The sequence below is a fragment of the Microtus pennsylvanicus genome, chromosome 5, assembly GCF_037038515.1.
Source record: "Microtus pennsylvanicus isolate mMicPen1 chromosome 5, mMicPen1.hap1, whole genome shotgun sequence".
Lineage (NCBI taxonomy): Eukaryota > Metazoa > Chordata > Mammalia > Rodentia > Cricetidae > Microtus > Microtus pennsylvanicus.
This window is the reverse complement of record NC_134583.1, coordinates 18385088-18399340: the sequence shown is the minus strand read 5'-3', so window position 1 is coordinate 18399340 and position 14253 is coordinate 18385088. Positions and strand designations below refer to the sequence as shown.

The 14253-nt window shown below is 42.4% G+C and overlaps 1 protein-coding gene across 2 annotated transcripts in view; it reads left to right on the top strand.

Annotated features, from left to right (window-relative positions):
• Positions 1 to 6224: 6224 nt before the first annotated feature.
• Faxc (failed axon connections homolog, metaxin like GST domain containing) overlaps positions 6225 to 14253 on the top strand; it is a 60580-nt gene continuing 52551 nt past the window's right edge. Inside the window, exons 1-3 of one of the 2 annotated variants that reach the window (XM_075971317.1) lie at positions 6225 to 6340; positions 6986 to 7107; positions 12223 to 12358. In XM_075971317.1, coding sequence (XP_075827432.1) covers positions 7001 to 7107; positions 12223 to 12358 — 243 coding nt within the window. In that variant the 5' untranslated portion in view covers positions 6225 to 6340; positions 6986 to 7000. Of the gene's footprint in view, positions 6341 to 6591; positions 7108 to 12222; positions 12359 to 14253 lie in introns of those variants that run through there. The other variant, XM_075971318.1, reaches the window with a different exon arrangement.

Below are 14253 nucleotides of genomic sequence, written 5' to 3'. Positions count from 1 at the left end.
GCAGTCTCTTGGGGAGACCTGGTGTACAGAGGCGAGGCTCTTTTTTAAAAATATTTATTTATTTATTTATTTATTTATTATGTATACAATATTCTGTCTGTGTGCATGTCTGCAGGCCAGAAGAGGGCACCAGACCTCTTTACAGATGGTTGTGAGCCACCATGTGGTTGTCAGGAATTGAACTCAGGACCTTTGGAAGAGCAGACAATACTCTTAACCACTGAGCCATCTCTCCAGCCCCTGAGGTGAGGCTCTTTTAAGAGGCCTGGTTGTTCAGCAGAGCCCTTGAGCAGCCAATACTGAGTACATACTCTTACTTCAGGCTGCGTCAGATAAATGGGGCTATGGGCTGGGGGCTCAATACCACCAGCGTGAGGATAGGCTCTCATGGACCTGAGGGGGCATAGCCCCTGCCTGTGCCACTCTGTGGTGGCAGCCTAGCAGTTTAAGATTTGCCTTCTGTGGTTAGAAAACACTGCAAGTGAGTGGTTGCAACCCCGCAAAAGGCCAGGTTCAGACACAGAAAACCTCAAAAAAGGCAAAGTATATTTAAAAATTTGCTTAGATGTTTAAGAAAGAAAAGAAAATGTATATAGACAATCATAGAAAAAATAGTTTAAATATTTAAAGAGAGACTAAAGTAATATAAAAATAAGCCACACACAGATGAAAAATACTATAATACAGAAAGTTTGGACCTTTAATGGTGCTTTGTTAGTTTTGAATTATTTATTTATTTATTAAATATTTATTTATTATGTATACAGTATTCTGTGTGTGTGTGTGTGTGTATGCCTGCAGGCCAGAAGAGGACACTAGACCTCATTACAGATGGTTGTGAACCATCATATGGTTGCTAGGAATTGAACTCAGGACCTATGGAAGAGCAGGCAATGCTCTTAACCATTGAGCCATCTCTCCAGCCCCAGTTTTGAATTTTTTAAATGCTAATGAACAAAAACCAATAGCTAACTGCTAAGAGACATTGGTTTGTGGAAACTGTCCAATTAAGCCAACCCGTATATTTTAAGAGTATCTTAACTTCAAAATGAAAGTAATAAAATATGTTGCACTGGGGGAGAGGTTATGCCTTTGTTTCCACAGGAAACAATAAGTTATGGTTCTTTTGGAAGTTGCTTGCTCTCCGTTTCCTGTTTACTCAGGTAATATTATATCCTTCTCAGATCTCAGATGGAGTTGAAGATTGGATAGCTATAGTTACAGTTGTCCATAGTTTTGATAGAAAGTAAATCAGGTACAAAACTTTGGGCTCACCAAGATGGATAGATAATGGAGTATTTTCTTTGAATTTACCAAATACTAATGGATTAAACACTGTGAATATATTTACTTGATAACTGTTCTTATTGCATATAGTTTTACTATGTTAGAATTAAACCCCTTTTTTTATTAAAACAAAAAGAGGAAATGTTGTGGAATATTTATACACTGTGTGAAGATATATTGCTATGCCTAGTGTAATAAAAAGCTGAACAGCCAATAGCTAGGCAGGAGGTATAGGCAGGACTTCCAGGCACAGAGAGGATTCTGGAAAGAAGAAAAGCAGAGTAGCCAGCCTGGTGAAGAGAAAGGTAATACCATGTGGCAGATCCTAGATTAATATAAATGGGTTAAGTTATAAGAGCTAGTTGGGAAAAAGCTAAGGCCAAGTTTTCATGTCATTATTTGTGAGTGGACAGCCCAAAGGAAAAAAAAAATCTATCTACATTTCTACAGTTTCCAAAATCACTGACTGACATAGAAAACAAACTTGTGTGGGTAGTGTGTGTGTGTGTGTGTGTGTGTGAGAGAGAGAGAGAGAGAGAGAGAGAGAGAGAGAGAGAGAGAGAGAGAGAGAAAGGGAGAGAGAGAAAGGGAGAGAGAGAAAGGGAGGGAGGGAGAGAAAAGGAGGGAGGGGAGAGAGAGAGAGAGAGAGAGAGAGAGAGAGAGAGAGAGAGGAGATATGATATTCAGGGTTTAATGTAACCCAAACTGGCCTGAGACACACTTTATAGTCAAGAATGACCACAACCTTTTTATCTTCCTGCCTCTATGTCTCAACTGCTAGGATTACAGGCAGGATTGCCCTTCCCCCACCATTTTATGTGGTGCTGAGGAATCCTGGGAAAAGGAAAGACAGAGATGCAGTGTCATCCAGAAGCAGAGGAAGCAAGATGAGAATGCCTTACTGAGAAAATGTACCAAGCCACATGGCTAACCATAGATAAGAATTATGGGTTAATTTAAGTTGTAAGATCTAGTTAATAATAAGTCTGAGTAATAGGTCAAACAGTTTATAAGCCTCTGTGTGTTTATTTAGGACTGAATGGCTGCAGGATCAGGCAGGACAGAAACTTCCATCTACATGGGCTCTCCCCCATGAATCACTAATTTAGAAAGTGCCTACAGCCGGATTTAATGGAAGCATAACCTTAATTGAGGTTCTGACCTCTCAGATTTCTTTAGCATGTGTCAAGTTGACATAAATGACCCAGTATACAAATCAAGAGAACCAAATCCTTACAATAAAACTCAGAAGAACATTATCAAATAAATTATTTATTACTGAATAATACATAAACATTTTAATAAAATAACCTGATACATTTAATTATTTAAAATGCGCAAAAGAATCGCTTCACATCTACTTGTTACAATAGCAAGATCTTAAATACTTTAAGTATAAAAATTGTATTTTAAAATGAGAAGTGTAGCATTATGAGAAATTTCCTAACACAAATAAACTGCCCATCTTGCTCATTTGATTATGCCTGAGAAATCTGCCAGATCTTTAACTGCTCAGACAGGGAAGTAGAGACAAGATAACACACCTCTTATCTGTCCCCTTTTCTCCTACCCTCTTCTTTAAGTTTCTCTACTGTCCTAAGGCTTCCTCCCTCAGCTTAGCACTTCAGGGGTCAGTTATGCATCACCTCTGCCATAATTATTCTTCTAGAGTCTTGGTACAGTTTTTAAATTTCTGATTCGATTCCAGCCCAATCCCTTTATCTGTATGTAATGGTCAAGCTACTTAAAAACAGTGTGACCTGGTGGGGTTGATGAGGAACCATATGTCCAGGAATGCTTTTAGTCCTCAGAGGTCTGAATTCCTTCCGAGCTAGTGGTATAGAGAACTGCCATTCAGACTGTCTGGTATCACCTGGAAACCTGTTAGAGAGGCAGAACCCCTGCGCTACTCAAAACACACTCCGGATTTATACTGTAACAAGCTTTCCCATAATTCATGAGCTCAGAAGTGTTTGAGAAACACTGGTGTGACCTAATTGTCATTAATTTGATGACTGACTCACAGGCGATACATGAGCTGGTTTCTTTTTTTGAAACGGGTAGTTCAGACTAGCCTTGAATAGGAAATTTTCCTGCTTCAGCCTGAGTGTGTGTGTGCGCGCACACACACACACACACACACACACACCTGGCTATATACATACACTTGAGAGTTTGGGAAACTTGTTTGGTTTTCTCTTGGCCAGCTGTTATGGAAGAGGTGACAATGTAACTGTAGGTCACTGAGGTTTCTTAGTCATTCAGTTTAGACACAATTCAGATTGTAGCAGAAGTATTCCTGCAATACTGTAGATAGTGCTTCAGCACCCATGTGTGGTGTGAATGGCAAGGGAAGTGATAGACAGTTCACAGGGCCACTGGGTGAGACTTCAGACGTTTTTGGGTTTTGACACTGACTCTATGGCTATAAGCTTCGGAATTGGGTCATTCATTGTTCTTCTGGGATCTTTGTTTCTTTGTAAGATGGGTGAAAACATGTGTCTAAGAAAGTTTGTTTTGGCCTGGCAGTGGTGGCATGCATGCCTTTAAACTTGGCACTCAGGAGGCAGAAGCAGGCGGATCTCTTGAATTCAAGGCCAGCCTGGTCTACAAGAGCTAGTTCCAGGACAGACAGGGAAAACCAAAAAAAAAAAAAAAAAAAAAAAAAAGAAAAAAAGTTTGTTTTGAAAAATTATGTAGCATAATATTGCATAGGCAGGTGGTGTTGGGTTAATTAGTTCCTTCCCCTTTCAACAACTTGATGCAAGTTAATTTTGAAAAACAAAAAACTTGGAAAAGAAAAATAACAGTTCTGAACCAAGTATGATTTTAATGCTATTATAGGGGAAATTAAGACTCCCTTTTTGGGCTCTTAGTTTTGTTCACAGATGAACTTAAAAATAGTCAATAGGAGCTCCAGGGAAATTTTATCAGTGCTAGCATCAATCTTCCTGAGGAGCAGGTCTCTTGGCCAAGTGAATTAACAGGCCCAGATGAATTAACTCTTAAGGGAGGAGACAATGGTATGAAGTTTTCTATTCTTCAGAGAAGATCAGAATGCCATGTTTCTACTCAGGAATACCCAGAGGTGTATTCCATTCTTTTGACCACCAGGAAACAGCAAAGCTGACAAAATCACTTGTGATAATGGGTGGGATGGAATAAAGGTGCTGGTTATGATCCCGGGATCTTCAAACCATCCCAGTGACTGGTGGAACCTAGATGGAGTGTGATAGCTCATGTTTAGCTTCTACACCTTCTGCCTTCAGATGAGATAGGACCACACCGCAACTGCCAGTCCAATCTGGGATCGGAGTGTCCCCTGGGCTTTAAAAAGCCATTTTTTAATGGCTCACTCTGCCCAGCTCTTTGGTTAACCCAATCCTGTTTAGCTATTTATTTGTGTATTTATTTTTTTACTTTTTTCTAGTCAGGGCTTCTCTGTGTAGCCCTGGCTGTGCTGGAACTCACTTACTCTGTAGACCAGGATGGCCTTGAACTGAGACAGATCTCCCTGCCTCTGCCTCCGGAGTGCTGGGATCAAAGGCATGAGTCACCTCTCTGGCCTGTTTAATATCCTTCTGTTGGGCTCACCACCTGGTTGAATCCCTGCCCTGAGCCCTGTGTTGCCTTCTTGCTGTAGCTGGACTGCGCTCCTCTGTGCAGATGCTTTTTCTAAGTGAGATTTAGGTGAACCTTGAATGAAACGCTGGCTAAAGGCTTTCATAGCTTTCATAGCTGTTGCCTTAATGGTTGTATCTGCTTTCCTTGTTCTCTCAAAGTTTACCGATTCTGAGTTGACTGTCTTCTCTCAACATATTTGGCTATAGTAATAATAATCTTTGCCTTCTATGGCATGCTAAAATTTAACCTGCATCAGATTAAGATGCTCTTTTGGTTTCTCTTGTGAGATTTTTTTTTTCCGGTTTATTTGAGACAGGCTTTCTCTGTGTAGTTTTCTGTGCCTGTCCTGGAACTAGCTCTTGTAGACCAGGCTGGCCTCGAACTCACAGAGATCCACCTGCCTCCGCCTCCTGAGTGCTGAGATTAAAGGCTGGTGCCTCCACCGTCCGGCCCTCTCTTGTGAGATTCTACTTGACTCTACTTGCTTCTTAAAGACACCCACTGTAGAATATCATGACCATTTAAACCATATTTGAGTCAAAGACCAGGAACTACTCAACAACTTTCCAATGACTTTCCATATGCCACAGGGAACAGCAGAGGAGCTGTGTGAATGGCTTTGCGGGATGGGGAAAGGAACCCCTGAAATTCATGTCAATCTGGGTAGGGACTCCTTCCATGTCTGTGGGAGCAATGATTATTTCTAGCACGGCTGGACTACCTGCTTCTTCTAAAGGGGCGAAGTCAAGGATATGGGAGGGTCCTTCATCACCACCCTATTTTCTACCATCTTGGGGGATGAATGTGTTCTTAAATTCACACCTGCATTTTAATTGTGAAGAATCTTACGTTTTGTTTTAATGTTTTAATTTTATTTCTTCTAAACTAAAATTGCCCATGCTTTGGTTAGAATTCGTGCACAAATCACAAACTTCTATAAGACACTGTTTTGTTCTCTGCGCTTAAGGACTTAAAGGGCTGGGAGAAGCATAGTTTGTTAGTAGAGCACTTGCTCTACATACAAACATGTATGTATGTATGTATGTATGTATGTATGTATGTATGTATGTATAAGAACCTAAATTCAGTTCCTAATAATCTCCTCAGTGTTATCCAGGGTAGGGGGAACCACTGAACACACAGTTGCTTATTTTACAATTGTTCTGTACCAAAGGGGAAGGAGACCGACAAATCATGCATCAGTGATATCCTTGCTAACAGTTTCTGAGGGGCAAAGACAAGCAGTCAGAGGGAAGATTTCTCACCTAGAGTACTTTCTGCTGTTATTTGTCAAGGCAGACATCTCTTCGTCGGCACCCTACCCAGACTTAGGTGTCTGTGCCTCCCTGAGCAGAGGTTTCCTGATGGCCAGACTCTCCCGATCTTAACCTGCCCCCGCCTGACGCTTCCGGCCGGCGGCTCAGGGCAGGTGAGTCCCGCGCCCGCCCCGCACAGCGCCTGCGGAGACGGGCGGCACCGAGGGCGGCGGCTGCGGGCTCGGCCTAGCCGCAGTCACAGTCTCCCAGGCCACCCGCCTCCCCGAGCCCCGGCGGCCAGCCCTGCAGTTGTCCCCGAGCAAACGGAGGCCGAGCATCGCCGAGATGCGGGGCGGGGGGGAGGGCGCGGGGTAGGTGACTTTATCCCGCCTCTGTTGCCCGGCCCAGGGGAGCAATGACATCACGTGGCCCTTTCCACGCGCCGACACAAAGAGCGGCTGCGAGAGGCCTCGGCCAGGGAGGCCGGCGGCCGCCGCTGCCTCTCAGGGCTCCGGGGCCCCGCCAGCCCGGCCCTCCGCCCGCTGTCCGCGCCCTTCTGCCACCACCGCCGTCGCCTGCGCCCCCCGCGCACCACTGAGCCCGCCCGGGCGCCGGCTCTTTCCCATGCGGGCTGCGAGGGCCCTGGGAGGGGCGCCCGGAGCCAGCCGCGCAGCATGCACTGGGGGGTTGGCTTTGCCTCGTCCAGGCCGTGCGTGGTGGACCTGAGCTGGAACCAGAGCATCTCTTTCTTCGGCTGGTGGGCCGGGTCCGAGGAGCCCTTCTCCTTTTATGGGGACATCATCGCTTTCCCTTTGCAGGATTACGGTGGGATCATGGCAGGGCTGGGCTCGGATCCCTGGTGGAAGAAAACCCTTTATTTGACCGGGGGAGCTTTGCTGGCCGCGGCTGCGTATCTGCTCCACGAACTCCTGGTCATTAGGTGAGCCGCAGAGAGGGACCCCCACACGCGGGCGCCCACAGGGGCATCTGGCCCAGACAGGGCTGGCGCGAAGGGGGGTCCGGGGCCAGCCCCTCCATCCTACCGCCCAAAGATCCAAGCGTCCTCTCCTATCTTCTTTCCTCTAAGGGTTTCATGGTCACCTGGCCACTTGTGAGGGGTCATTTAGAGTTGATGGGAGAATTAAATTGGGAGGGGAAAGCATTTGCCTTCTAGCATTTGGATGCTAAAAGCAAAGTGCTGTGAGTCACTCGTGCTATGGATCAAAACAGTCTGTTAAAGCCCCATAGAAAGATTCTAACTGCAATCAATGCCTTTGCAGCAATAAAATGAAGCTCTGCAGAAATACGAAGGTACATTTTATAAACGCCTAATTGGTTTATGGGTAACAATGCTGGAATATTAAGTATTAACCTCATCTCTACATAAAAGGTTAGTTCTCCCTTACTCCTCTCTAAATGTCAACATTATTAAGAGGCTGCAGTTACAGAAGCTTGGAACCTCCAGTCGCTGTTAAAGATGCTTGGCTAAGTAGCCCTTGTTCAGTTTTGATGCAGCCTTAACTTGCTTACCTGCTTATCTGGTGTGAAACTGTAAGTGCCTTCAGGTTTAAATGCCATTGTTGTGTGCACAGTAGGAGATCCGAGGGCAGCATTAGCACATGGGGTACTTGCCATAACAGGGAGTCTCCCTGGGCTGTAAACAGTTTCATGGCTGCCTGCCGCAGAATGTGTACAGGGCTGACTCGAAACTTAACAATAAACGGAGGCCCCCTGGTGTTGGTCCTGCTAGTCCCATAGGTCTTTAGCAGAGTAGGTGATACCACAGGATACCCAGAAAGTCTTTGGTTAACTGATACGTCCGTTTATGGTTAAAATTTCCCTGATTTTGGATCCCAAGTCACTGGAGATTATTGGAGGCAGAACAGTTTTCAGTAGTTCAGCCTTTCTCTTCTGCCCAGCATTTTCTGGAGGGGCAAGGATGTGTTAACACCACTTTCCCCAGAGGTATGGTGACTAGAATATAGTGAGTAAAGACACACCGTGCTAGGTTATAAAGTGGCTGGTGACCTCCAGTGGGCTGACGGGCGCTCCAGGAGGACGCTGTGATAGCCCGACAGTGTTCACATTGTTGGTTCTGAGAGGGTAAGAGGTCAGCTAGGGCTGAGAAATTGTGTTGGTTTCCCTATTATTTAGCCACAGTGGAAGACTGAGTGAGAGGTTTAAGCTCGCCACATCTCATTTAGCACGTTGTCTCGAATCTACTTGAACCAAATACAAAAGTTTTAAAGTGAAATGTCTCGAAGATTACTCCCCATTTGTGCCGCCTTAGAACCCTGTTTCAAGTCAGGTTCTGTCCATATAGAGAATTCACGCACACCTCTGCAGCACTTTAAACAGTAGCTAGTTGTATCCCGACTTTATTTCAATCCAAAGCCTGTGGGGACTGACCCCGCACCATGCAGCTTCCCGACATTTTCCCATTTGTGGAGAGTGAACGCTTCATATAATTGAATCTAAAATGTGGCCTAGATGACCTTGCAGAAATAATGGGGCCTTGGGAGCTCACTTTGGAAAAGACCACGCCCTGGAAGCTTAGGATCCTGGACACTTTTAAGTCCTCTGCCCATGTTAGGTCCTTCCTGTTTATGGTGACCACAAATCTCAGCTCTGGATACTTCCTTGGATCAAGATGTTTTAAGATCCCTGTTTATTTACTTTTGTTTCTTGAGAAATGAGTTGATAAACCTTATTATAATGCAAGCTGAAAGAAGGCTGTCAAAGTTTTCGGAACTTGGTAGGACTCTGTGCCTGTGATTGCAAGTGTCTTTAACAACTGCCACTCAAGAGGAGAATGAAGTTAAGGAACCTGCCCAAGACTATGCAGAAACAGGAGTAAGGCTAAGGTTCCAGTATGAAGCCTGGCTGCTTGTGAGAAAGGGCTCACTTTGAGGTGTTTTGTTGAGGAAGAGAGGAGAAGAACAGGGGCATTTCCTAGGAAGACAGGCCTGTGGTCAAAATGCAACTTTCTGCTAGCTTCCAAGAGTAGAGAGATAAGGGACAGACAGGAGCACTGAAGACAAGCTTCAGAGGGTACAGGACAGGAAAACTGCCACTTGTTCTGTAATCAAAGCTTCAACTGTCTGTACAGTGTAGGCAGAACAACAAATCAACACCTGAAATGTGTGGGAGAAAAACATAATGTAAAATGTTCCCACTGTCATTCATTGGCAGCTCTCAAGCCTTCCCTACCGTGCCTGGACTTTCTGCTGCCCAGGTTAACCTTAGTCTGTGACTTTGTCTCATGAGAAAGTGAAGTTGTCAGGCCACTTAAGAAGCCTAATTAATGAGTATAACCAACGTATTTATTTCTAGCGGGAAGCGTGGGTACTTGTCTGGGATATTATTTTGGGTATCTGTATTTTCTCTACTGTTATATTTTTAAATGATTATTGTCTTAACCCTTTGTTTTCCTCAAGTGGAGATGGCCTGGCATCTATAATAAATTTACTCAGGCATCTGGATATTTGCTTGTAAGCTCAATGACTAAATAATTCTTCATTCCCCGGAGCTCATCTGCGCTTTGGTACTCCAGCTGAAGAGTCTCTATCTGATCTCCACAAGTGACTCATGCCTGTCACAGAGGCATGATCATCTGTGGTGTCCTTAGAGGAGGGCAGGACCTAGTTAGTCTCTTATTTGGTGGGCCAGCTGGCCTCTGCAGGTGTTCTCTTTTCAGATCTCACTCTAAGGTCGTTTCATGAAACAATCTGCACAGGAAGCAACTCATCTGTCTGACCCTAAACTAGGGGGTGTGTCCTGACAAATAGGAGGCCTATGGAGCGGCTGGATTATCTGGGTTCAAATTTGCTTCTGTATTTAGCCAACCAGACACTGTTGGTGCTAACAACTTCTTAATTAGTATCATCTATAGAGTAGAAATAATAATAGTGGTCTTCCTTTTCCAGTTGACTTAATATGTAAACACATGTGAACTATGTAGGACAGTTTGCCCTGTGGGCATTCTATAAAGACTAGCCATCACTAGCAAGCTGAGCCACACTGTCTGGGTTAATAGAACTAACCAAGAAATTGCCAGTTTTCTTTTCTTTGGAATTTTGGGATCTGGAGTTATTTCAAACTTGATATATAATACCTTTTTTTTCATTTGTACTAGGGATTGGACCCAGTGTTCCACCTGTGGAAGCCAAGTAACCCAGCACAGAACTATGTCCTCATCACCTCACTCCATGTTTGGCATTTTCTCTTTCCTTTCCTTTCCTTTCCTTTCCTTTCCTTTCCTTTCCTTTCCTTTCCTTTCCTTTCCTTTCCTTTCCTTTCCTTTCCTTTTTGTTTTTGAGACATGGTCTAGCTCAGTTGTCTAGGCCTTGAATTTGCAGTTTTCTTGCCTTCTGAATAGCTGGGGTCTACTGCCAGGCTTGGCCTGACAGACTTGATCTGAAATTGGTGTTCCTTGGGCAAGTTACATTCTGACTTTTAGATTTCCTGTCTACTATAAAATGTTAGTCTGGTGTCCCAAATTTAAACTTTAAGAGTCCCCACTTTAGAGTGCTATTATCAGAGTTAAGTGGGCTAATATGGATCGTGTCTATAAAGTCATTAGCACGCTGGCTCCTGACCAGCATCTATTTTGACTATGAGATGCCCAAGTGAACCTTTAGAATTCAATTCTTCTGGCCAGTAGAGCAGAGGATTTCATATTTATCGCCTTTTAGTTCTTAAACTTTTGACCTGCTAATTTACACAAAACACTACTTTGTGTTGTGAATTATTTTATTGGGTAAAGTCAGTTGTGAATTGTAGAGTTTGTGTTGTCTACCAACAGTCCAAATAAATCCTGGATTTTCATATATGCCCTCCCACACATTTCCTATCCAGGAAAGCCTTTGTTTTATAGTAAATGTTTTGTGGGTTTTTTTGGCTTATAATTTCAGAACGAGTCATTCTGAGTTCTTTAAATTGACTAGCCCCCTGGCTGGTGAACCTCAAGAGAACTTGTTTTAGGAAGTGGAGGTGCTGAAGCTGGTGAGCACCGTGCAGTGAAGGTGATAAACCATGCTTGCTTGGCCAGAAGTCAGTGCGGAATTAAGCCGGAAAGTGGAGAGGAAAGTAGAAGCTTAGGGAGGGTCAAGGTCAAGCCTTGACAATGGAGTTCATCAGACTGGGAAAACTAGGCAGACTAAAAGATGGAATTGTAATAGGTTTTTGTGGAGTTTATTGAGTCAGATTTGGTGAACTAGGAAGAGTTTGCATGTGAACAAAACCATATCTTGTTGTGTAAAAATAAATTCCTCCACACTTTCAATGTTTAATAGCTTACTAAATGTTTACAGATACTGTTTTATTTAATCCTGGTGATTATTAATATAGAAAAAGAAATAGAATGTTTGTTATCAGACTCCCCATAAATATGCATCATGTCACAGCAGACCCATCCGGTTATCACCTCATTGTATTGGGAAGGGTCTGTTCCGATGTGTTGTATAAGGCAGGCACATAGGTTCTGTCCAGTTCTGCAATGTACTAACAACATGACTGTCTCTGCACCCAGCATTCTCTGTAGCTCAGGCAGGCCATAATTATGTGATCCTTCTGTTTCAGCCTTCCAAGAGCTAGCATTAAGGGCCTGACGTACTATGCTCACCTTCTAGAACTTGCATCCATAAAATATATGCAATATGTCTACTTCATAAGGTTGTTTTGAAAGTTAAATGAGATAATACCCATGAAATCAGAATGCTGCAGAATCAGGTAGAACACATAGTAAACCCAAAACGCCTCCTCTTGGAGGAAACCCGAAGGTAATCCTCTTGCCCATAGGCTGCATGTAATGGAAACAAGTTGATTTGTAGTTACTTCCCAGAGCCACTGGGTTATAGTCATTTCAGAGTGTGTAAGAACCTCTTGCATGTCTACTGGGCTTCTGTTCTCGAAACAGGGGATGAGGTAAGACCTGCACACACACTTCTGCTTGTTCATGGAGGACTCCAACCCTACAGGGTCCCCTTGAGGCCCTAAGGCAACAACACAAAGCTAACGTGCAGGGTGTTCTTTATTTCTGTTTTGGTTTTGACAGGAAACAGCAAGAGCTTGACTCCAAGGATGCTATTATTTTACATCAGTTTGCCAGACCTAATAATGGGGTCCCCAGCTTATCTCCTTTCTGTCTGAAAATGGAAACCTACTTAAGAATGGCTGACCTACCCTATCAGGTACTTGTTTGCAAATATGTTTTATTCTTATGGGTCTCAATATCACATAGAGGGGGTGTAGTTAATGTCACACAAATGGATGTCAGAATAGAAGGGTCTGAAGGTAACAGTGCCCAGTCTTTGGTAAGAGAGAGATGCTTGACTCCAGGGTCTTTGATTTCTTTTTACATCAGTTTTAATGAAGGAATCATGGTATCTCTTTTAATCTGTCCTTAGGTTAGAGGTTTGGGTGAGCTTACTGGGCAACAAGTGAGAAGTGTGAGTGTACCACTTCCTGGTGGGACTTTTCTTTTAGGTTTTCATTTATCATTTTGTCCTTCATGAATGTGGGTTTGGAGGGCACAGCAGGTGTTGGGTGGATATTTGAAAAAAGAAAGATTGGCAATACCAAGGATTTAAGTGTATTAGACGTGTACTAGACAAGGTTTCTACCACTTAGCTATAGTTCTGGGCTTCGAATATATTTTTGAACTTTTCCATGTTTTGCTCAAGTGGCTTTCAAGGAAGTATCTGTTCATTTCAGCGCTAAAAGAGGCAAAGGTTGTTGGAGAGATGCTCAGTAGTGACTCCTGTAAGGGATCCTGGTTCGGTTTCCAGCACCTACATGTGGTTCATGTATCATATGTAACTCCAGTTACAGGGCAACCCAGGTCCCCTTCTGATCTCAGGCATCAAGTCAATCAGTCATGTGGCAAAAGATTGACACATAAAGTAAATAAAGCTAAAAAATTCAAGAAAAAAAAAGAAACACACAGTCGTATATACATGCCTACACATACATATATACTCATAAGAAGTAAGTGATTTGCAAGTATTTTCACACCATGAGAAAAAGGAAACAAGCCAAACTCTTAATTATACCTAATTACTGAAGTTTAGAATATGGGATATATATATATATGATTTACAAATCTTCCCCAATATAAAAATGGGAATAAACATTATTCCCTTAAAAAAGAATAAACAAAAGTATGTATTTGAAGGTATCCATTTTCCCTCAGTCATGCAGGAGCTAGCTAACACTTTTGATGTGATTTTGCTGTTGTTGTTGTTGTTTCTCTGTGTAGCTTTAAATTTTTCCCTTATGTTTTCCTTTTTTAACAAGTTCTATCTGTAAGTAAATTTGTTGAAGCTTTGTTTCTATAATGGGTTTTGATATTATGGTCAGAGAAAATAATCTCTGTGATACCAAGTCCTTCAGTTTACTGAGTCTTTATTCAAGTATGTGGTTATTTTCTCTTACGTAGTAGAAAATAATTTATAAAATCTTATCAATATGGAGCTATTTATGTGTTTCCTTGCTTGAAGATATTGAATGTGTTATGTAGAGCTACAGTTTTAACTCTTATACAGTGCTTTGTCTGTTAGTCTTCGTTGATTGATCTCTATTTTGCTCTTCTATTAGCATTTTAATACTACTTATATATTTGAGGCTATTTATTGGGTATGTATATTACAAAGGATCACATTTAAAAATGTCTTAGTTTTTAAAGTACAGTGCCCCTCCTATTCTTTCTAAACTCTTCCAATATCAGTTCTTATGTATCTTTAGTCTTTTCAATAATTCTTAAAGCTAATATAAAAAGCAAAGGATTTCATTATGTTATTTTCTTTCTTTTATTAAACATAATTATATCTTTTGAATCTTTAAGATAACAAGACTAATACACATGAGTGTAAATGACATTTCTTAGGACAATAATCGAATTTTCAAACATAAAAACATTTCCTGAAAAAAGTAACTTTCTTGCATTTTTATAAATCTATTTTATTTCTAGCTTATTGGGTAAATGCCATATTCTCATATTTGCTTTCATATTCAGTATTTTATTTTGGCTGATGTCAGAAATTGGTGAAGAAAATCTGACTCCACGAAGATGCATAGTTTAGAACTA